This window comes from Rhipicephalus sanguineus, chromosome 6 (genome assembly GCF_013339695.2).
Source record: "Rhipicephalus sanguineus isolate Rsan-2018 chromosome 6, BIME_Rsan_1.4, whole genome shotgun sequence".
Taxonomy (NCBI): Eukaryota; Metazoa; Arthropoda; class Arachnida; order Ixodida; family Ixodidae; genus Rhipicephalus; species Rhipicephalus sanguineus.
The window spans coordinates 37512675-37537661 of NC_051181.1; the positions used below are offsets into that span (position 1 = coordinate 37512675).

The 24987-nt window shown below is 48.2% G+C and overlaps 1 protein-coding gene across 1 annotated transcript in view; it reads right to left on the bottom strand.

Annotated features, from left to right (window-relative positions):
* Positions 1–24987, bottom strand: part of LOC119397205 (serine-protein kinase ATM-like) — a 273224-nt gene that overhangs the window by 223752 nt on the left and 24485 nt on the right. The window contains exons 6-12 of the mRNA XM_049416492.1: positions 24679–24838; positions 19613–19755; positions 19430–19558; positions 13041–13148; positions 10272–10382; positions 10106–10212; positions 4732–4828 (exon numbers count right to left, since the gene is read on the bottom strand). Of these exons, the coding sequence (XP_049272449.1) occupies positions 4732–4828; positions 10106–10212; positions 10272–10382; positions 13041–13148; positions 19430–19558; positions 19613–19755; positions 24679–24838 (855 nt within the window). The remainder of the gene's footprint in view (positions 1–4731; positions 4829–10105; positions 10213–10271; positions 10383–13040; positions 13149–19429; positions 19559–19612; positions 19756–24678; positions 24839–24987) is intronic.

Sequence of the window (24987 nt, forward strand, 5' to 3'; positions counted from 1 at the left end):
GGGGCACATCTGACCGATTATTAGTGACGAACGTTGCCTTTAAGATATCTTAAATTGGTTTTAAAGTAAGCGTGGAGTGCTCACTTGAGTTGGCTGCACCTCGCGACATCCTGGTACGACATAGATAGAGGCCCCGCGTGACGTTCCACGAGTAAAGCAAGTATTGTGGACGTCACAGAAGGTTTGCGGGGCGCACGTGCACAATACGACGACGGGCACCCGACGAGGCCTATTGTTCCGCACCTCTCTTGCTTTGTTGTCGGCCTGCTCTCGAGGTAGTTTTCGTGAGGGGACACGCAACAGGTTTAACCCATACCGAGGCACCCACATACTTCCAATCTCTACCGCGCGCGGGGCTCCGATTTGAAAACCGCGCTTTTAACGTCACCACAGCTTGTGTGCACGTGGTCTTTGACGCGCCCCCGCATGGGGCGCCAGTTTCTTGTGGTTTTTAGGCGGGCGTTTTGAAGTGACGCTAAAATGGTCGCAATTAACTACGCTAGAATGAGTTATGCGATACGCTAGAGCATTTACGATTTAACTTAGGGATTGCCAGACATAAAGCTACAAATTACAGTAAAAAAGTCATCAACAAAAATTTTGCTGTCAGGGGTCCTTTAAGCATAAACAAGGCAAGCCTACTTGTCAAGCCAAGTCGAATTCCCCATCAGCCCAATGAATCCAAGCTCAGGAGGATTACCCTTGACCAAGCTGAGACTGATTAGGATAATTAAAGCCTAATCAGCGTTAATTATGACACTAATTAGGCCTATATCAAACCATGCACACCGTAGATACTCGAGTTTCACGTGGCCTATTTCCTCAACGTTAACTAAACTAATTAACCTAATTAAGCAGTGTCAAGCTCCACAATGCGTCTTCTTTCGTCCAAGGGTATGTATGGCGCCATTACTGATGAAGCACCACTACTGACGCCACTTCCACAGTCTACTACTTCAAAGCTGTAATACAGACGATCTTAAGAGCTATTTGCAGCACGTGTCGATGAAAGCTATCGTCTGCGCTCATCGCTGCCAGTGATCACAAAGATAGGGCGTCGGGCTAAGCGTGCGAAAAATGACCACTCAGTTCAATAAAGGAATTGTTACGTCATATGCGGCTGAAGGCTTCAAAATATACCTCTAATTTGAGGCTGGGAAACACCGTCGTTCATGGGTGAAATTATCAGGCGGAGCAAACTCAGACCTAAAGCGCAATCTATATACGCGCTGGCGCCCAACGGACAGCTTTTTTGTCGATGGAAGCTGTCGCAAAAGGTGCACGCGCAAACTCAGGATTTAGTTGCCGTCTCCTGATAGCGCATTATTTGCTATGTTTTTGATTTTCGTAACCTAACCAAATGCATATTTGCAGACAAAAAAGGTGTACAATATACTGATGGATCGAAACAGGACACTTTAGGGCTAAGTATCCAAGATACCTTCACTTCCATCACCTTCAGTTCGGGTTATATCAGTGTAAATTCAACTCGAACTGGTATATGAGCAAAAATTTTTTCTGAAGTACCACATTCATTGCGACGTGACGTGGTTATCTCAAGCAGTAGCGAATACCAGTCATTATACTAGAAAATTTGGTGTCTTGTTTGAATCTGGTGAGCACGGTACAGTTTTGCAGCCTGTTTGTGCTGTTTAAATTTACGTGATTAATTTATATGAAACACCTTCTCTGCCGAGAGTGTCCTATGCGGCAAAGAACTTTCAATACCATGCTGAGTTAGGTGTAATTAGAGAAATTATGTCACATGACACGAGTGTCGCGGGTGAGCTTGGTTCGATCTCACACAACACAGGGAAACGTAACTGAGCCTTTTCCTAATTAACACTACTTAGGATTAACTGAGTTTTATTAGCTTCAGCTTGGTCAGCTGTAATGCTCCTGAGCTTGGCTGCAAGGGGCTCACAGGGAATCAGCTCCGATTGCTTGAAAAAATACGATTAATTTGATTTGCTTAATTAAAGCTAATTACGCTCTGATTTAATTTGGAAGTGCCATGCTCAACTATGCCTAATGAGATTCATATCTACATGTCCTGACATCGCTTAATTAGGTTAATTAGTTTAATGAACGTTGAGGAAGTAGGTCACGCGAAACTCGAGTACCTAGGGTGTGCTTGGTTTGATATAGGCCTAATTAGTGTCATAATTAACGCTGATTATGCTTTAATGATCCTAATCAGTCTCAGCTTGGTCAAGGGTAATCCTCCTGAGCTTGGATTCATTGGGCTGATGGGGAATTCGACTTGGCTTGACAAGTAGGCTTGCCTTGTTTATGCTTAATATGCTTGGCTATATCGGGTGAAACCATGATAAACTATGCTTAATTAGATTTGGCTATACTTTCCTCGACTCAACTGCGCTCATGTAAGGTCAACTTAGCCTAACATGAAAACGGCAAGCTGGGCTAAGCTTAATTAGGATTTGCTTAAATGAACTTCTAACTTATGCTAGGCTCTATTACGAGATGATATGCTCAACTAGGTTTAATCAGTTTCGGCTACACTTACTTTGGCTTAACTAGGCACATCTAAGCTTAACATGGCTTAATGCGACAAAGACGAGCTGGGTTGAGAAACTTAATCATGTATGCTTGGCTGCACTAGGTTCTACGATGCTTAGTTAGGCCGATTGACCGGTCTAAAAAGCGACGCGCGCACGGCGCTTGAGCTGGCCCCGCCGCAGCCGCTTTGTAAAACAACGGCACAGATTAGATGGAGCGACGAAAGCGACACCCAGTTGACGTTTTGTCTACGAGCGCCATAACCACGTAAGACAGAGCGACATGAGAGGCCATCTGATATGTAGGGACGCGCATGCGCACCGCTGCTTCAGTGGTGCTCTCGACAGCAGGCGCAGCGTCGGTAGATGGCGCGTCGATGCATTCTGCCACGCGATCCCGTGGTACGTATACTTTTGCACGCGCCTGTACATGATTTGGTGCAACCAAAGTGTTGCCGACAACACTTTACACGTGATAGACAAAGATGCCATTTCCTCAGCCTCTCCTCCTCTTTCAACTTCTGTGGAAGCCCAACTGATGTGGCGGACAAGGGTGTGCTCCCTTCAAGTCCGGAGTTCCAAATCTGCCTCGTAGACGTCGATATATAAGAACATCTGAAATTTTGGATGCTAAAAAGTTTCGGCGTCCGATTTTTCGGACTTCCTGCCCAAATTTCAGTTCCAAAACAGCATTAATTAAGCCCCCAATTCTGCCACATCTTTCATCTCCATGTTGGGACCAGCGTTTTCTTGAGTTAGTACATTTCCGACCGTAGGAGAGCTTGAAAGGCAGCTAGCTTTGCCGCAATACCGGGGTGTGATGAGGTGAAGCATATTGAAACTCTAGGGACCACTTCCAATAGGACGTTGACTGTGTCTTGGCAAAGTTCGACCGTAACGGAGCTTGAAAGGCAGCTTTGCCGCAATACCGGGGTGTGATGAGGTGAAGCATATTGAAAATCTAGGGACCACTTCCAATCGGACGTTGACTGTGTCTTGGCCACGGTGTAAGATATATACTGTTTAGGTGTGGACACTTCTCGGCTTGCATGCAGAGCGCGTTCGACCAGATAAAGTAACAACGGCGCGCGTCTGTTGGTCCGGTGACCGCAGCGGGTATCTAGCGGCGGGAAGACGCAACCTAAAGAGAGAAAATGCTTTCTGCACCGTTGCTATAGCAACCGACGCAGTCGGCGGGAACGCCGGCGTCCGCTGCATGTCTTGTTTTTCGCTCGTGAAAAACGCGGTATGCGTTTCTAACTTGAGTTGCTGGCGTGCCGTAGCCGCGTTCGCTGACTAGGAAATTCAGATTTCCCGCGAAGCGCCAGTTGCTACGGGAACGCGTTTTTGTGTTGAAGTTGCATCATCCCGCCGGTAGGTATCCGCTGCCGTCAGCGGTCCGACGGGCTCTCGGCGTTGTTACTTTATCTGGTCGATCGCGTCTCGCGAGTGTCCTCACCTAAAGAGTATATATCTTACACCATGGTCTTGGCAAAGTTCGACCGCAACGGAGCTTGAAAGGCAGCTTTGCCGCAATACCGGGGTGTGATGAGGTGAAGCATATTGAAAACCTGAAGGTGTCACTTTCAATCGGACGTTGACTGTATTTGTTTTTGGGAAGTTCAAATAGTTCGAATAGTAAAATTCCAATGCGAATCGAATCGAATAGCGAACACTATTCGAAAAATATTCGAAATTTCGAATATTCGCGCACCCCTAGTATTATTTCTCCCCACTCGTGTCTTTAAGCTCCAGGTAAAGAGCACCAGTGAGAATTAAGAAACAGGAAATGCCAGTCTAGTGCATTGTAGGCCACATGAACACACCTGATCATCACAAAGGCTTCCAAAGAATAGAAGCTATCTACTTGGCTTCTCTTGGAATCCCTTTTGATTCGTCCAAAATGAGGACAGAGAAAAATATGCCCCCGGTTTATTTGCATTTTTTGTGGCAAACATTGGCTTATGAATAAATGATGGCGCTTTGCCCACCTTTTGTAGACAAGGAATTCGTAAAGGTTCCAGAAAGTAATATTTGCAATTCTGACATGGTCTGCGGCTGCCTTTTCTTTCATTCCATCTACAATGAACTTGCAGCGGGCACACTGAATACTTGCTACAGAGAATTTGCATGTCACTGTGCTGCATTTTAGAACACACCTGCTACACAATGACCCAAGCTATCACATTTTATGTCAGCATCGTGAACACACCTGTGCTTGTCGGGCACTACGGCAGCCACGTCCAGGTAGGTAGCCTGGTGCAGCACCACACACAAGCTGCGCAGGGCCGAAGGCTCCAGCGGACGGCCTGCGGAGGAATCTTTTTGCGTTACACTCATTCAAGCTTGGCACTTCTGTTTTATCTTGTACTACCTTCATGACAGGGTTCTCCCCTCAGTGGGTGGCAGTGGAAATGCCGCCTACCGCTCCACTTCACATCCCTGGTTCACCGCTGACCACTTTCGATATCCCGCCCACCGCTCTGATTGACCCCTTTGAAATGCGCGCCTGAGGAGCCAATTAATAGCAACTGTGTGTGCACGCAACACCAGCAAGCCGTGCCTCCCGCCACTTAGTTATGTAAAAAGGAGTCTGAACAGGTGGCCTTGTGGTTGCAAAGATTGCCAACTACACTGCCAATGCTAGAACACAAATGCCCTTGCTTCTGTTTTCTATGTGCATCATAGCCAGAAATACACCACCAGAAATGAAATGCAGATGTGTGTCAAAAACAGAAGGTTTGAAAACCTTAGATTTTAAAACTTATTAGCCCCCCTTCACCCCTCTTCAAATGTCCATCCCTAAATAAATCTGGAGAGAACCCTGCCTCATACCATTGAGCAAGGAGCTAAGATTTCACATTCTGTGGGAATCGAGCACGCCCTCCCCTTTGGCGCCTCGTTCCCCACCTAGTGTGTGTGTGTGGGCCCCGCGCGGCTCGAGCGCCGGAGACTGCCGTTAATCGGCAGTATGGCGACCACGGCGGCAGCGCCAGGCTCTTTGTCTGGTGCGAGCCATGCGTCGGCTTCCCGGTGCGCGGGCACGCATCCGGGCATGCCTCGACATGCTCACAGGCTCACGCCACCAAGCTAGCTTACGTCACTGCGCAACGCCTGTCCTCATTGGCCGCCAGTGACAACCCCCTTCCCCCTTGAGCTCGCTTCTGTCTGGCGCAGGCTTGCCCGCGTCAGATGCTCCCAGGCTAGCACGAGTGTTGACGCGCTGCTCTAGCAGGCGGCTTCTCGTTCGTGTGCTCGACTGCTGCCCTTCGTGTGATGGTCGTAGCGCCGCCGGCAGGCGTACTCGATTGGTCTTGCGGAGTTCCCTTTACGGCCTGCAAGCCCGTGACTGTCGTACTGTGCTGCATCTTGGGTTAATAAACCCGTGTTGTTTGTTGACATCCTGCCTCGAGTGCCTTTTCTGCGCCGTGCCGGAGTCGACGAACCCGGCCGTAGCGTCTTTGTTCGCTGCGGCAGTGGAGAACGTCGCGTCCCTTGCCAGTCGCCTCGTAGGGTAAGCGTCTTGCAAACCTATCTCCACATAACTGGCGCCCAACTTGGTTTCGGCATGGCATCAGAGCAGTCCCCCTCGAGGCGCTCGTTCCTGCTTGATCCCGTGGCGACGGACTTGATCTCGTTCGAGGCGGACGAACCCGACAGCACGAGCTACGGTCGCCTCGGCGGCCCCCTGCTTTCGGTCACCGGGGGAGATCCCTTCTTTGGGGCCCCCTATGGTGATGCTAACCGCTCGAACGGGGACTGCAGTCCTAGCCAAGCCAGTTGCGGGATCTATCAGCTGTTCGAGACGCACGCGGAGCACGCGCTTACGGGCCCCTCCAATGCGACGTCTCCGCTCGCTGGCCTTTCCTTGTCAGCAGCGCAGCTGATGGCCCAAACCGCCGCACCCAAGCCTTCCTACCTAGGCCACTTAGGTGTCGGCATGCACGCTCTCACTCACCCACCTTTGCCCACCTATGCGGCGGAACTGCGCTCACGGATGGACGCAGCCCTTGACCTGGCGCGTTCCAACCTGGCAAAAGCGCGAGCTGGACAGAAAGCTCAATACGACCGATCGCATCGGGAAGAGCACTATGATGTCGGCGATCTCGTCCTCAGGCGCAATCACGTCTTGAGTGACGCCGCCAAAGGCATCTCTGCCTCCCTGTCGGCCAATTGAATGGGCCCATACCGAGTGCAGACCAAAGTGTCGCCTCTGGTGTACAAGCTGGCTGACTCCCAAGGGAGGCAAGTCGGCGGTCCAGTTAACGTCTCCGACCTCAAACCTTTCGTTGCCCGCAGCAACGACTTCAGAGGGGGGGAGGCGGTCACCGAACCGCAGGAAAACCGTGAGAAGGCTGGCTCCAAGCCACGCCATCGGTGCAACCTGCGGAAGTGCACCTAAGCAACCTTTCTCCCACTGACAGGTAGCTGGACTTTATTCCATACCATGACAGTGATTGGAGAATAACTGCTAAGGTGCGGCGGCACACGTCTGGAAGTGGTAGAAGGCCCTCTTGGCCAAAAATACCCTCTGACGTGTTGTCCAAGCCATACCCTGGCAAGCGCCCCTTTGTTGGGCTGCACTGTCAGGCAGGCACCCTCTTCGGCAAGCCGGCTATGCCAGGGGCACTCCTGTCCACTCCTGCATCGCCCTGTCATCTCCCTGTGCCTGGCTCTACCGTGCCCCCAGCCTGTTGCTGAACCTGTGGCCTGCTGTTACCTGGTCCTTCCTGGTGTGGCCTGGTTCCTGCCTTCTGCCCTGCAGCCACCTCCACCCTGCCTAACCCACCTGGAAGCTTCTGCAGCCGCCCCCGGCGGCTGGTCCGTCCACTCAAGCTGTGGCCCAGGCCCAAGTGTGGTAGCTCCGGCTTCCGTTCCTGGCTGCCTGCTGTTCCGGCCTGCCGTTCCTGTGAGGCCCCCGTCCCAGCGACTTTCGGCGGTTGGCTGCCGCACGCAACTCGCAGCCCCGCCTCGTTCCCGGCTGCCAACCTCTCCAGACCGGTGAACTTCAAGCGGGCTGGCTGCCCGCCCTTGTGCAGTCTTGCCCCCGTTCCTCCTGGGCTGTGGACCTTCCCGGCGGTGGGCTCTCCCCGGTGGTGGAACTTGTGGTGGAACTTTCGGTGGAACTTTTGTGTGGCCTTGGCCAGCTTATGGACTTGTACCTTCAGGAAGACGACACCCCCCTGTTGGACATTGCCCCGTTGGCCAGCCCCCTTGCGGCTGAGCTTACCTTGCCACTTGGCCTCGGACAGCCTCTTTCACAGGCTGGCCTCGGTCTTTAGGAGGGGGGGGATGTGGGAATCGAGCACGCCCTCCCCTTTGGCGCCTCGTTCCCCACCTAGTGTGTGTGTGGGCCCCGCGCGGCTCGAGCGCCGGAGACTGCCGTTAATCGGCAGTATGGCGACCACGGCGGCAGCGCCAGGCTCTTTGTCTGGTGCGAGCCATGCGTCGGCTTCCCGGTGCGCGGGCACGCATCCGGGCATGCCTCGACATGCTCACAGGCTCACGCCACCAAGCTAGCTTACGTCACTGCGCAACGCCTGTCCTCATTGGCCGCCAGTGACAACCCCCCTTCCCCCTTGAGCTCGCTTCTGTCTGGCGCGGGCTTGCCCGCGTCAGATGCTCTCAGGCCAGCACAAGAGGTTAACGCGCTGCTCTAGCAGGCGGCTTCTCGTTCGCGTGCTCGACTGCTGCCCTTTGTGTGATAGTCGTAGCGCCGCTGGCAAGCGTACTCGGTCGGTCTTGCGGAGTTCCCTTTACGGCCTGCAAGCCCGTGACTGTCGTACTGTGCTGCATCTTGGGTTAATAAACCCGTGTTGTTTGTTGACATCCTGCCTCGAGTGCCTTTTCTGCGCCGTGCCGGAGTCGACGAACCCGGCCGTAGCGTTTTTGTTCGCTGCGGCAGTGGAGAACGTCGCGCCCCTTGCCTGTCGCCTCGTAGGGTAAGCGTCTTGCAAACCTATCTCCACAATTCTTAAATAGTGACACACATAGTATTTATTCCCTTTCTACTCCATGGCAATGAACGCCCTACATCAGACTCACATGGTGTGAGCAGCGACTCATTTTCAGCTGGCGTTATATTCACTACGTTAGTACCGACCCAGTAGCATGCTTCCACATGTTTACAAAATATATTCTCTTACATACAGAATGAACACTGCACTTGATTTCAAACAACCTAATAGTGCAGAATGCTTTAGACGAGGATATTCAGGAACGAATCATGTCCGTGTCACAGTTATGTAACTGACCTAAGCCTTTTCGAAGCTGGCAAAAAAATTTTTTGAAAAACAGGAAACACTCTTTCTGCAGGTATCTAAAGAAGCAACTGCAAAGCTATAATTGCTAACTGCAGGTGCAGCCTGCACAAGAGACAAATGATGAAAAAGAAAAGGTGATGAGTGATGATTGGCCCAGCCATGGGAGCAAAAGGTTTGTGGGAAGATTGCTCTCAATGACATCAAGGACGATGTTGTTTGGGGTTCCGAGGATGCTCGTGAAACATACTACAAAAACAATTGCTCCAGTAGTTCCGTTAGGAATGCAGTTTTGTCATAGACTATGAGATACAGTAGCCAAGTGCAAGACAAATAAACATGTGCCATGCTTATAGTTATGTCACTTCTATAGGGCACCCGGGGACACCTCTGCAAGAGCAAGCGGAAAAAAAAAAGCTCGGCTGCAGATTGCTTGAGCGAATGGGTTATGGCAGATCAGCTACATTGTGCACTATGAACTTTCAGCAATTCACACTTGTCAAAAGTTACAGTAAGTTATCTGAACATTAAGGTCGACCTACATTCGATGATCTTTTTTTTTACTCAACAAGGTAAAGTAATGCATAGGCGTGCACACGGGGAGGGGTGGGGGGGGCACCCCTCTAGTCACATAACAAGGGGGGGTGCCGCGATGAACCTTGCCTCCCCCTGAAGGAGAACCCTGCGCACGCCTATGCAGTTATGAAATGAATGTTACAGATCAAAACACAGGTCTTGTGTTGCAGCTGGACTGTGAAGGAAGTCGCAATGACCACACAATTGCAAGTGCTGATCACTCACTGAATGACAGCTATTGCAGCTTCTGCACCAATTTTGATCAAAGTGAAAAATGGGCATTACATCACTATGACTGGTACTTAACATTGCGGGCAAAAGTCACAGACAGGGGAAAGAACACAGAAACACGCACAGTGAAAACTATCAACAATTCTATTGTGAAAACATCATGAGATTTTTATGCAATGTTATACATCAAGACACAAGCTCCAAGAAACGCCCTTCCACCCATGTGTAGCCACTCAAAAGAGCTACCTCCTTTTTTTGACAAGGCAATCAATGCCATGCTGATGCACCCGTCTGACAACTTCGAAATATTCTACACTTCCATGACCAAATGAGCCGATTCATTTCTGTTTATTGCAATTATTGTGCACTTTCTGAACAATCGTAGGCACCTTGTCTTGTCATTCCTCTGCGTTTTTGTCTATCATGCACTCAAATCATTTTCAGGGTGCAAGTCGACCAACAAGCCCAGCTGTCCAGTCTGCTGCAATATGTTAATAAGCTCCACCGTACTGACTGTACCTGGGCAAAACAGGGATGCCAGGTCAGAGCAGGATGCCAGCTGCTTCTGCAGAAGCTCCTGCAGCACCAAGTGGCCCTCCTCCACACACTGGTTCAGGAAGACGGTCCTGCAGACACGGCCCCTTGTTGGATGCACGCGTTCCAATACAAGTCTGCGGGCACTTACTTGACTGTCTGCTCCCAGACTGCATTCCACAGGGGCCACGGTCTCTGGCCAGGCCCAATTGCATGGGCCACCCCATAGTAGCAGAGAAGGACACAACGTTTCACGTCCAGCCTGCACATGAGTCCGTGAATACACAACTGAAACACGGCAGGGAGAGACAGCTGCAAAACGGGGTGCTGCTGCTGATGTAGCATGGATGCTATGGACACGCAACTGGCATTCCAAAACATTTGCAGCTTTGACTGTTAACTTAAGAAGAGTGTTCTTGTTTAGGGATGGGCAAATAGTAAACTTAAGGTTTGAAGCAAATAGTGATTTTGTCGAATAATTTCGAGTCGAATAGTTCAAATAGTATATATCACATATTATAAAGAAAAATGAGCATTTTGCACAATATTTTTAACAATTGTACCTAGGTGTGTGCAAATGTCCCTTTTTTGTTTCAAAGTGGAAGGTAATTAAAATAGTGGCAAGATTTGAATAGTAATAGGGCGTGATTATAAGCTTTAAAATGTGTTACATTTTAAAATTTGCTATACTTAGCACATGCGAGCCTGCATAACACGCTTTTAAACTTAAAAAAATAGTTAATCGAGCTTAGGGTTGCCACCTGCCCGGTTTTGGACCGGCCGGGCCGGTTTTTTAGACAAGGGGCTGGTCGCCGGTCCGCACCTAAGACCGGACGTCATTGGCCGGTTTTTTGCTCATCGTATCCCGAGTATTTTTTTTTTTTCACTCTTCTTCGTGTTGACCGCACGTGTTGACTGAGACCTGCGCGGTCGGGGACTGACCGCGCAGGTGGAAAGAAAAGACGGGGGAAACGTGACACCTGCGTTGCCGCAATGACACCGCGTGTCGATCCCCTAGCTACATCGCCGGCAGCTTCATCCCTCGGCCCAAAGATCGCGCACCAGCGGAAAAAGCTCAGGGTGTCGGCAGGGGGGTGCATGCAAAACCGGATCATGGGCGTCGGCAGGGGGGTGCATGCAAAAGGAGCACTTGCCCCCTCAAGCCACACCAGCTACACCCGAGCCGAGCTACACCACTGACGTCAGTGAGCTACACCAACGCTCCTCCTCCCTCAGCAGCGATGCAACACTGATTTGCACCCCCCAAGACAAAATCCTGCCGACGCCCATGTACCGGATCGCGTGAGCCGACTGCCCCGCTTCCTACATTGGGGAAACCAAGAACTTCCACGAAAGAATGCGGCAGCCCAAGAATAACATCCGTCAATTGAACCGAGAACGGAGCGCAGTAGCAGAACACTGCGAGAGGTTTGACCACCATATCCGTCCCGACGACGCGGTTATTCTGGCAAAAGAAAGGAACCCTCGCCGGCGGCTCCTCCTTGAATCCTGGCACATTCAGCAGACAACAGGAAACACCAACCGCTCTACGGGGACATTGCCCTCCCTCTCCTGCCACCGATCGTTGGAACATAGCGAAAATCAGTATCAGTAGTTGGTTACGTGCTTCCTTTGCTTGCATCATGAGCATGGACTCTCCGCCTTTGAAAAAGCGAAAAATACGTCAATGCACGTTGCGGAAAGAGTGGAGATGAGATCTCAACCCGAGTGCGAGAGATGGCTCCTGCCCACTGTGTGCTGCTTTTGTTTGTGCATTGGGTTTATTTGGCTCAATGAAAGCAATGTTACATTAAATGTCACTGCATGCCGAAGAATTGACATAGCGTCTATTGTTCAACATTTTGATCTCCTGTTAACCCCCCCCCCCCCCCCCGTCGAAGGGCCGGTTTTTTTTCCGGTAAAAGGTGGCAACCCTAATCGAGCTGCACTTGGTATGTACATTTGACCTTGAAGTGTGGCTTCGCTGCAGTGCGGATTTCCCCTGAATAATAGGTGGTTTCACGGCATAGCAGCCTTGCGCTGCAGTGAAACCACCTTATCAGGCAGGTCACATGCGGTCTAATATATGTCTATTCATTTCGAATACTTCGTAATTTCGAATATAAATTCGTGTCGAAGCGAATTCAAATACTGAAATATTCGTACGAATATTCAAAGCACTCAAATATTTGCCCATCCCTATTCTTGTTATTGATAAAAATGAAAGCCCCTCTGAATTAGCAGCAGACATACATGTTGGAGCACACCAACCTGCATGATCGGTGTTACATCAAGGGATCTGAAACTGGGTTCTGCGATACCAGAGGTTTCTGTAAGGACATTTTAGGGTTCCCCAGATGGCCAGAACGAATGCAACCAACATGATTTTGTCTTCCCCCATCAACTCACACTTTTAATAATTTAGAAGTGAAATCTTGCATTGCATGTGGAGTTTAATGAAGCCACTAGAGGTCTGCAAATCACTCATGCAAAAATTGACCTCTCTTTTTTTTTTTTTTTGACAGATGCAGCATCAGAATGGAACTACCATTGCCATTAAACCACTCGATTCCCCTTTCTACCAATTACCGTCTAAAAAGTGACTGATAACATTTTTGACTGACCCCCAATAGTGATGCATCGTGATGTGTAGTGTACCAATTGCTTCACACCTGTGACAAGTCCTGTGCAGGGCAGACTGGACACTGCATAAATGATGGGCTCGGAGAGCACAGTCAAAATTGAAGACACAAACACACAAAATAATTGTTATAATTCTGGAATGCCGAGAGTCAGCACATAGCACCTATGCTACATTACGAGGCAAACTAAGCACCCTGCTTTCAATTTTACAAATTTTTTATAGTATGTCTCCTTGTCAAAGGCTCAATCTCCAACCTTCTCAAGCAAAGTCACTCACAGCTTACAGGACGAGTAGCACTGGGTGAGAAATTCCAGCAGCTTTTGAAGGCACGCGTGACTGGCGCTCTCCGGGTACTTCCACAAGTAGCATGCGACGATCTCCAGCCTGTGTAAATGGAATTTCATAGCATTCCCTAGTGGCCACTGCAGCAGCCACTACTGAGATCATCACTGTAGAAGCATTGTGACTCGATTACCTGTCCAGCGAGGCTAATGCCACCAAGAAGGGTGGCATTCTCATGACTCTTTTACAGCAAAAAGAAAACACAAGAAAGGAGACAGGAGTAAAAGGGGAGAGTTGGGCTAGTTGGTTTGGGTTCATTTTAAAACAGCACAAAAGATGAAAGACACAGAAGAAGACTTAACAACACGAACGCTGAGAAAGAGATGAAAAATAAAAGAACATAAGTGTTCAACCTATGCACATGACAAAAAAACGCCAGGCCTGCGCTGAAACCGCAGCACAGTCACAGCAAAAGCTGGAAGAGCGGCGCTTCTAGAGCCCGTTATAAGCTCTCTTGGGGCTACTAATACAAGTACACTAGAAAGGTACCCACTACGCCATAAATCACAATTTTTGTGAAATTGAGAAGCACCTACTAAGCCAATATTCGTCATTCTGCGGAGAAGCGAGGCACCAGCTGCACGTCTGTAAGGCATTATGTGCACTTTGTTGAAGCGACGACTGATGACGATGAAGAATTATGGCTCAGCCCTTTGTAATGGGTTGGAAGCTTTAAACGGCACACCAGTTATGCAATTTGCATTGGGTGACGCCCGGTCGCTATTTCCCTTTCCTGCCATGCTGTGTATAACATACGTTGACGTGGGAGAGAGGGGGGGGGGGGCGAAGAACTTTACTGAGACCCCGAGGAAATGGATCATGCGCTTATGGGCTTCCTTAGTAACCAATACAAGTGCACCTGCGAGGACCCCACTATGCTATAAATCATTGTAATTTTTGAAAAGTAGAGAAGCAGGCACTATGCCATTTTTCGTCATTCTATGGAGAGCCGTGGTACCTGCTAAACGCATGTAAGGCATAATGCGCACTTTGTTGATGCTGTGCCTGATGACGATGAAGAATTATGGCGGAGCCCTTTGTAATGGGTTGGAAGCATTTAACAACCTACTCGTTGCGCAATTCGGATTGTGTAATGCCTGGTTACAGAATTCGCGTTGTGCGACGCTTGGTGCTTATTTTACTCTTATACCAGACTGAATTGCATATGTTAATGTGGCTCCTTCCCGAGATGAAGCCTGTATAGGACCTTTTTGCAAAGCAGTTTCAAGCACCGGCATGGCTCAGAGGTTGAATACTGGGCTCCCACGCAGAGGACCCAGGTTCAAACCTCGTTCCATCCTGTAATTTTTTTCTTATTTAGTTTTTTTTTTCTTATTTTGAGCGATAGTGGTTACGGACACCGGCGGCGGCGGCGGACAACTACGGCACCAAAAACGGCCGCTATAATGATCTCATAACAGCTTTCACTGTAAGACTACAGGCTTGCAGCATCATTCGGTATTAACCAAGTAAGTTGACTCGCATTCAAGCAACACAATGGACAGTGTGCTAACACATGTCGCCATTTTTGCAGATAGCGAATGCTTTAGCTTTCTCCTTATGCGAGAATTGTTGTGCCCGAAAACAGTGGTCGTGCGGCAGAACTCTGGGGAGCTCCCACAAGCGGCAGAAAGTGAAGAAAAAGAACAGAAGAGCGCTCATGTTGGTAAGTCTTCGTCTGTGTCTTTCATCTTTCGTGCCGCTTCAAAAAGGAGACAGGATACAGCCTTTCTGCTCTCCGCAGAATGCAATGACTGGATAATTGGGGCATATCATAACATCATTAATTTGAAGAGACAACACAAGACTTCGCTAATACACGTTGGTGGACTAGTTGGTTAGAATGCATAGTTGAATGGATAAGCATGACTTCACAAGGTCAGAGAAAACGTCTCTGTTTCTTTCTACGTTCTAGTGAAGTTGTGCTTACACATTCTATCACATGAAAGAAGACCAAACACAAGCCCTACGTCGCGTCTCCTTTCTATGGTGCACAAGCAGCGGCTCACTGGTTTCCTCCATGCACATTGCAATCCCATACAAGGGGTGTTCAAATGAAAAGGTACGAAATGACACTGTGCGTATAAATGAAGACTTTATTCAAAATATACACCATAGGCCTGAGCACAACGATCCCTCTGATGAACGTGCTGAAGGATTCCTTGTTCCCAGAATCCCTGTGGTCGTGACGAAACCCAGTGCTCGACAGCGTCCTTGATTTCGTCGTCCATGTTGAATTGCTTCCAATTTTCTCACGGACTTGTCGGACACACAGTCTTTCCCGTATGCGTTCCCATGCGGCGATGACTGGTGGCCGGTTTAACACCTTCTGCTGTCAGAAATCGGATAACGCCTCGCTGCCCCTAAATCGTCGATGTCTGGAAAGTGACGCCATCCCGTCTTCACCCGCACTGCCGCGTCAATTGAACGATGCTCTTTATGAGAGCCTCTGCTCTCTCCTGTGCGTGCGGGTGCCCCCGCATGCTCCGATCCACGGCGGAGAGTGCAATCGCAACCCTAAATGTCTGGCTACATTCTCCCATAGCAGCATAGGCATCCATGTTAACGGTTACGTTGTTACGACGTTTTGTAGCTTTTCATTTCAACACCTCTTGTAGGATGTGCGCAGTGCTGCGCCCATCATTAGAGAGATAACTGTGATAAGAAGTGTGATGGTGACCTGCTGTTTGCATGTGGCAACAAGAATGACTTCTTTAACTGAAGGAAAGAAGGTGACTTTTAAGGGCTCATTTTTCTTTGTTAGACACAATATTAATGAGAACTAACAGACAATAATGCCAAGGAAAGTACAGTGCAGTCCACTTATAACGATACCACATATATCGATATATCGGTTATAACGATGGGTCGAGTTATGTGTGTCATTTTATGCATTAAGTCTATGAGGAAAAAAACCATATATAACGATATGTTATTGGCCGCATATCGGATATAACGATCAAAATTTGCCGTCTGGGCGGCAGAAAATGCCGCCCAGACGCATGTTACATTTGCATGTTACATTTGCGTTTCCAAGTTCCCCTGAAACGAATGATGCCGAGACGGGGCGAAACGTTCACATACGCGAGTTCATATCTGCCGCCATTTCCGCGCTGCGTGCGCCACAAGATGGCGCTAGCCGCTTCACGTTGTTAAAGTACATGTTGTGCCTCACCGCTCACGCGTGGCCCACAATCGCACCGAAAGGAGAGGAAGAAAAGAAAAAAAACATGGTTGATCCCTCCGTCATAGGAATCGGAATAACACGAAAGTAAAGCGCACCCTTACAGGAGTAACTGAATCTTTACTGTACATTGATATAAGAGAGTTTGCAAAATGTATATTGATGTCTGGCAGCTATAGCACCGTTTAACGTGGATGTACCCACTTTGATGATTGGTGGTTCGTCTCCATCCTGACGACTAACGTCCATGCTAAGTGATTAAACAAACCCTTGTGGTAACTGTAGTAGTTAACGGTGAAAGCGTAATCAGAGAACGAGGTGTGATAGCCATAGGAGCGTCGCATATTGGACGCAGAACTTCGTCGCCATCCCGCGGCATGTTACAATGTGATTGAACACCACGGCCGGACTAGAGGGAAACGCAAAGCGCGTCGTGCCGCCCCGGTAGCCCGGCTGCGATTTTTCTCGGGGTGAACGCGGTGTTACAGCCAGGTGAGGCAGGCGCGTCGCAGAGCTATTTTTGGTTTCGATTAGCGTGATGCAATGAGCGAGGAAGACGCTTTTACGACGCTTGCGCTAATGTCGCCCCCTCGCGGTGTGTTAAGGCATTGACAAAATTGAACTATTGAAAACGGGCGGAATGGGACGGACGTGTAACGCGTTGGAGGTGCTAATCGCGAAGGCCACAGTAATGACGAATTACTTTACTTTACCAGAGAGCAACACCACTCCACCGACAGGGAGAGTGGTAGATATAAATGGCGCGTTTGTAATGCCTCTGGAGTCTGTGACCGTGGCGCAGTGGATAGCGTGCCCGCCATCTGTTGTCGCGGACCGAGTGGTCGTGCGTTCGATGCCCGTTGGCGGAACTTTTTTTCTTTGCCATCTGATAGTGTACATTTTTGGGACGTCATTTCCGTGATGGAAATACGTCACTGAAGTCTTGGTGGACCCCGGCATAAAACACTTTCGTGTTAAAAAAAAGGCGAAAAGCAAGTTGGCGCGCCGCTCCGGCGTCTCAAAGAATTACGTCATGATTACGTCACTGACACCATCTTGAATAATTTGCTAGTTTAGCGGCCGCTTGAAAGGGGCGGTAACTGAAGGCGAAATTGCCACTAGGGTCGATGGAGATTCAAAGTTAAAGCAGCCAATGGCAGCCTGCCGGGCCCACCTCCGTGGCGACAAAGCTGTGCGCCCCGCGCCGGCTGCGGAGGTCGCGCGCGCGCCGCGATGCTAGTTTCGAATTCCTCGAAAGTTCCGTTGTAGCACGAAGCGAGTGTTCAGCGCAGGCACCAGGCTGGCGGTGCAGGCACGCTATGCTTGGCGGACAGCTGCAAGTCTCCCGTTGTGGTTGGCGGGTCATTGTTCGCTCTTGAGACTTATCGGAGTGGTCGTTATGTCAGCCGTGCTCCGCCGCCGCCGTACAGGAGCCCGTCCTAGTCGCCGGCCTTGATATGAATTTTCGTGATGTTCCGTTACATGAACTGAGCTTTGGCCGGCATGTGCAGTTTTTGTGGTGCTTGCGTGTTGTGCGCTCTTGCCGCCGTGGTGGTTAACGGCACGCACCATTCGTACATCATGCAATGGCGCACGGATACTTCAAGAATCTTTAGACCATGTTGAGACTATTTAGGTGCGCCTAAAGCTTGACACTCTCGTCGGAGCTTCAAATAAAACTTTGTTTTTGACATCCTGCTTTCTAGAACATCTATTCTTTAGTGCAAGTGGTAAATTCGGGATCGGAGCTACAGAGGTACGTCCCGCGTTTTTTTTTTCTTTTTGTTTTTTGACGGCAGTCCAGATATAGCGATCACCGGTTATAACGATCATATTTTTCGTTTTTCTCGATATTGTTATAAGTGGACTGCACTGTACAGGGGGTGTCATTCGTAGTAATTAGGATACAAATGTGAGGAAAGTAAAGTGGACGAAAAGATAACCTGCCGCCGACAGGGACCGAACCTGCAGCCTTTGAATAACGCGTCCGATGCTTTACCACTGAGCTACGGCGGCGGTCATCCTCTCGTCCACTTTATGGGCTATATATGTGCATTTAAACCTAGAAGTGTTAGTCAGTGCTGATCGCAGCCATGGCGGTGAGTGTGGAACACTCTTTTTTTGCCTGTTGGCGTCACGTAACACGTGATCTTTTTACGAGCCGGCAGCTGACCAATAATCCCTCACATACTACCTGAAGGCATCAAGTCTGCCAGAACAGGACGCTCGCTATGAATGAAGGAAAGAAGGTGACTTTTAAGGGCTCCTTTTTCTTCACCTGCTGGCTCGTAAAATTGTGTTTACCTTTAACATGTTTACCTTTAACATATATAAACTGCATGTAATCCCTTGTAAATGTGGTTTCACTGCAGCGCAGGAGTGCTATGCCGTGAAAACACTTATCCAGGGGAAATCCACACTGCTGCGAAGCCCTACTTCAAGGTAAAATGAACAAATTACCTTCACATCGATTCATCACTTTCCAAGTTTAAAAGCTTGTTATACCTGCTTATATGCTCTAATTATAGCAAATTCTAAAATGTAACGTATTTTACAGGTTATCACTTGCATTCTACCGAAAGTCAAATCCTGCTACTATTCAAAGTTGCTGCCACTTCTCTTTGAACCAAAAAGAATTACATTTGCACATGCCTTGTTTCAATTTATAAAAAAATATTGTGCAGGTTAGCTGGGTCATGACACATATGCTCATTTTTCTTTATAATATGTGATATATACTACTCGAATTCGATTCGAAATTATTTGACCAAATCACTATTTGCTTCGAATTCACTTCGAACCTAAAGTTTACTATTTGCACAGGCCTACAATTTTGTACTTGGTGGTTACTGCGTACTATCATTTGTTACTACCATAGTTATACTGCCTTCCCGACAGGTGCGTATTAACGAGGTGTCACTAACTTGCTTTATTGCATACCATATCTATGTGCTCCTATTGAATGTTCGTTCATGCCCAGTTGCCTTTATTGCAGTGTCATGAATTTTGCAGCTTTAGTCATGAAGTTTACATTTATTTTTTTTTTTCTCATTATGGACATACATGCAGATTTTTCTGGCTTCAGTGTCATCTGCCATAATGTGTTGTCATCAATTCCTCTCAAACAATGTCCACCCACCTGGACATCACTTCTCGGCAGCCGGGCTTGGTGGCCAACAGTGCAGCAACCGCAGTGTCCCACGCCTCGAGCTGGTGCAGTATCTCAGCAGCCAGCCACACCTGGGCGCTCCTTATGCGCTCCTCCTGCCTGAGAGAACATTCTTCGAGAGACCACTCAACAGATCATTGTACGAGCACTCACTGGTTGAGCCCAGAGATGGCCCGCTCCTGCAGCTGCTGCATCAGCAGCTCGTGCCAATCTCCGAGCAGGCACTGCCACACGCTCTGGTCTGTGTCGCCCCTGTGCAGGCTCAGCTGCAGAGCAAGGAACTCCAGGGCCAGCACCTGCACACATTACAGCCGTTGCGAGCAGCTCGATATAGGTGCCATGCAGGCGTCATCTATTTATCTAGCCCAGCTCCAAACTAAGACTAGGAAAGGCATGACCTAAAGCTGTTCACTCCTCCCACCAGATGTGCTTGTTGGCAGTGGCTTCCAAGGTCACGTCTGCAAACAGCCACATCATTGGCAAGTTTTCACCCGTAAATATAAAAGCCACCAAGTGACAGATGCAAGTGCAAAAGGAAGTCCTTCATTCTGCACACATCAATTACAGTTACCAACTTAATACTGCAGGGAGCATCCCACAATATTATGCGATAAAACAGTAACCATCCACACTCTGTGGACTGTGATTCCCTGAGCCGATTCTTGATTCTCTGTTCTACCTTCTCGGCCATAGAGTTTTATACAATATTACCTAGAGAGATATCTGCCACCACTATTGCCACGCCCCCTTCATGTCTTATTTTGATGTATTCGGGTTTGACCAGCAAGGACGGTTAGCAACGCTCGGCGCTGACTGTGCCGCAGTGTTCGGGAAGCTTCACGATTGTAGCAGATCACCAGATGTCACGTGGTCGTGACGTCGACGAAGGCAGCAGTCAGCACGTCCGAGGTGAAACTCTTTATTTGGCCGAACTTGTGGCCAGGAAACTGAAAGTCGAACTACAGCAATACACTGATAGCGGCAAACAGAGCGTCGACCGTTATCAACTGCTCATGGCTGAGACGCGCCGTCTTTTATACATCACGCATCGAACTTGCCAATCTTATCGCTGGTGGTCGCGCAAGCTCCGGAATAATCTAGACTATTCGCGTTCTGCAGGCAATCTTAACAAAATGATCTACTACAATCGCGAAGCTTCCCGAACACTACGGCACGGTCAGCGCCGAGCGTTGCTAACCGTCCTTGCTGGTCAAACCCGAATACATCAAAATAAGACATGAAGGGGGCGTGGCACTATCTATGCAAGTTCCCTAATCGGCACCATGAAAATGACAACATGCAAGCTCGCATACCAGAAAGCAATGTTTAAATTTTCCCATAACCAATGAGTGGGCCAGAGAGGTCACCAAGAGGCAGGGGTTTCCAGCCACCTTGTGCAACCAACAATCCACTGTCTCCAAATCTACTGCCAATGAATAAAAAGTGAATAGATCCATCCGTTATTGCTGAAAAGCATATATGAGATATCAGTTCAATGCTGGCCATGGCGGAAGAGGCCTGCAGGGGTGCTCAAACAAGGCTCCACGCAGGGAGTTCGATTCAATGAATTAACTTAAAGAAGAAAATTTACATTGCATTTTTGATTCGATGAAGCCATCACACGCCGTGTCCAGACTTCAGTATCCATGAGCAGCATGAACACCGACCGGCAATGGCACTCAACTCATTAGGGTAATCAGAAAGTTTGGCAAGCTAAGCACCACTTGTCTGCCACTTATTGCCAATTGGTGACAATACTGACTGTTTAAACAATATTTCATAATGAACACGCGCGTGGTAGCACATTATTTGTGGTCCACAGCACATCGATGTGCACGTGGCTCAGTTTCTACGCATGCTGGCTTGCCACAGCACTACGTCAGTTTCGTAATGAAACGTGCAACATGTGCTTTGATGTGCGCTAGGGGCACTGTTTTGAGCCACCAGCGAGCTACCTGAGCCTTTAGACATAGCCTTACAATCGAAGAACATTATCAGTGAAAACAAAAAAAAAATCACAGTTTCACTGCAAGGGCGAAGCAATGAATGTGATAGCAACAAATTGTAGTGTTATACAAAGTGAGGCTGGCAGCTAACTCTTTTGTATCTGATCTTGTGTAATTACAAAATGCTGGTGTAAGAGAATACGGCCGCTCCAGGGAGAGATGCTCTTTCCGCATAGTCACTTCGCGTTGAGAGCGCAGCACCTAGAAGGGGGATATGAGCCACCAGCTGATGGCTCCTGAGATAGCGCGTGCACCAGCGATCGCAACCGTGCCCTTAGAATCAAAGTTCAAAGTTGCTGCTCGAGCGACAACCCCCCTCTCGCGTCTTTTCATGCTCGCTCAAAATGGGCGGGGCGTTTCCTGTCTGCTTCGATGCTGAGCCTCCCGAGCGGGGTAATGTTATTGCATGCACCCTCCGAGCAACGGAAATGGGCCGGCTTGTTTGATCTCTGCTTCGGCCGCGTACATCGCTCCCGCTCGCAGGCTTTTACCCGTGGTAGAACATACAATGCGTGGGGGGATCTTATTAGCTTGGACTTTATACGGGACATGACGGCGACGGCAACGGCAAAAACCCGTCGAGACTGTCCATATAATTGCTATCGCAATAATACAACATTTTCATTTACGAAAACGAAATAACTGTTTGCATGTTTGGCACATCAGTTGTGCGAAGGCACTGTTTACAATACACCGTGCCTAAAGTGGTAGCCATATGGCTGTCCCATGCTACATTACAATTGATGTGCATAGTGGCTCGAAAAAAAAATAAAAGTTAGTCTAATCAAGAACAATGACCCTCCAGTCTGAAGAGAGCATACTGAACTGTAACAACGGAGGCAACAACCAGACGTGGTGGTGGTGATACATTGGTTAGACCAATCCAGACTGTATGCTTTGAAGCTTTAAAGAGAAAAAGCACAGCAATTGGGAATGGGAGGGGATTACATGGCAATCTGGAAAAGCTGTTGGGGTGCTTGGTACCAGCCCAAGATAAAGATTCCAGATCAAAACAAATGCATTGCTGTGTAAGCAAGCAAAGACCGAAAACTTTGGAGCAGTTCGCATAGGTTGCACTTGTGTGGGGACTGCAAGGTGCCGACAATCAGAGTTGTAGCAATGTACAGTTGGATCACCAGTGAGCATATGATTGCTAGGATTAGAGAACAAGTCGAAGTTATCCGATGGACTTCCATCCGAAGTCATGTGACCCCCCTAGCAACAGCCAGCCGAAGAGCCCGGATGAAAGTTTTGCTATCATCTGCTATCGTCATGTATTTTAATAGCTGTTGTGACAGATGCAAGCATCATGAAGCATTTATGAACTTTCTTGCAAACAACCCCAACCAGTTTCTGAATGCTAATCTCGAAGGCAATACTTAACTCCATGCAAATGCACAAACGTTTGAAAAAACAAAATTTACATCAAATCTACCTATTATGATTTGAGTAATTCAATGTAACATTAACCCTTTGAGGGTTTACGCCGTACATGTACGGCATTGCCTGTATGTTTAAACATGCGCCTTTTTCATGCGCCGATGTAACTCCGTTGTTATCGTCTTTTTTTTTTCTTTCTTTCCAAAGCGGGGTGCCGTCTTTTGCTTGCACATCCGAGCGCGCACGCACGGTGCGGCTGGCTTTGGTTTTGTCCTTCGGGTGGTTATCGCTTCTCGCGCCTGCAAAGCTGACGGCAGTCTGGTTTCTAATCTCTCAAAGGGTGGCTGCTTGTGACTCTCTCGTTTATTGCTCCCCGGGGGGCGACTACATCTGTTTCCGTGCAGCGCTAAATTACACAAACGATGCCGTCGTGGTTGCATTTCCTGTTTTGGAAACTCGGAAAAACTAACTCCGTCTTGTTGGCGATAAGACGAAGGGTTATTATAGCTTTTTCACTCGTTTTGCCTACCGGATGGGCGCACAACCATACAGTTTTCTTTCGCGCACTCATTCACGCAGTTCACTTACGCTATGGAAGTGCGCGCCGGTTGCTCTGCTGCTAGTGAGTCGAGCAACAATTCTTCCGATGTGGACTATTCCCTGAGTGCCGAATCAGAATCTGATTCATTGGATGTCAGTTCGTCAGACGAGGATTTACTTACGAGTTCAGACTCTGATGATGATGAAGGAGTGACATCTCGAAAGCGTGCGCGACAATTTTTACTGTTAGAGCAAGAACATTTTTTACCGGAAAAGTACTCTGGTGTGCTTACTTTTGTATGTCTGTGAGCTATGTTTAATACAACGCCAAATTTTTATTTATAAAAAATCATATAAGTGTTTCTTTAGGATTTTGCTTGATGTTACTTACGAATAAACCATGGGCATGTAACAACACAAACAATTTTTTTGTCACTTTACGGTCACACAAAAATATTTTAGACAAATTATTGCTAAAATAGAATCATCTGAAGAATTTAATTCAGCAATAAAAATACAGATTTTTGGAGTGCATCTTGCGAAAAAATTTGACCCTCAAAAAAAAAAAGAAAGAAAGAAGATGAAAAATTCTTGAACAGTGAACACCTCTTCAGGCCTCCATCTTCTCCTGAACTTCTGTCCTGTTTCAATAATAGTTAACTCTCTTACTATTTAAAGAGAAAAAGGCAACTCAATTACCTTGGTCTGTGATCATCGTGCTGAATTTGAGAACTATGCTTGTTTCGGAGTTCGCATGGCAGTGAAGCATGGTCTTTGAGATAGCACACTCGTCGGCCACCTTTTTTTCAGCTCCTGTCGTAGGCTGAAGACTGTAATCCAATTGTGATATGCTTGCCGAAGGCTCAAAAGTATACACGTTAACGTGTCCCAACCGATCACCGCAAAAGACAGGCACAAAGTTTTGAAAAAGATGCAATTCCACACGATGCCTTCCCATTTTAATGGTAGTTTGCTAGCCGGCGCACCCTTTTACCATACTTCACCACCAGGAGAAAGTATGGCACTGCATGTTTGGAAGAACGGAGGTGAAATAAGGTTTTACTGTACAATATTCTCCTTCTCTTTTTTGTGCGTGTGTTTTTTGCGTCGACATACCATTTGAACATTTTAGTCGAACTTTCCGTGCAAAAATAAACCCACTGAAGAACATGTTTTGCATATCGCATTGAATTTCAGTATGATAATGTCTTGACATAACCAAAGTAAATTGTCTATTACACCGACTCCGCGATAATGATGTTTAGCTGTAGTAGTAATGTTGTCAAGCTTTGCCTTGATCTGCGGGGAATTCCAAGTGCAAAGGCGCAGCAGGGTGCGCACCAGGGGCTGCCCCAGGTCACAGAGCAGTCGATGCCTTCTGCCTCCGAGCCGACGGCCCACTTCCACCAAGATGGACAGTTGCAGAACCACTTGGCTGGCTGTGCCAGTATCCCTGCATTGCAAAATGGGCTAACACTATAACACTATGTGTGTGCCATTGGTGGTGAGATGTTCTGGTATAACAAACCTCAATACAGTTAAACCTCAATATAGTAAACTTCAATGTAATGAAATTTACAATACAAAAAAAGTATTTAACTT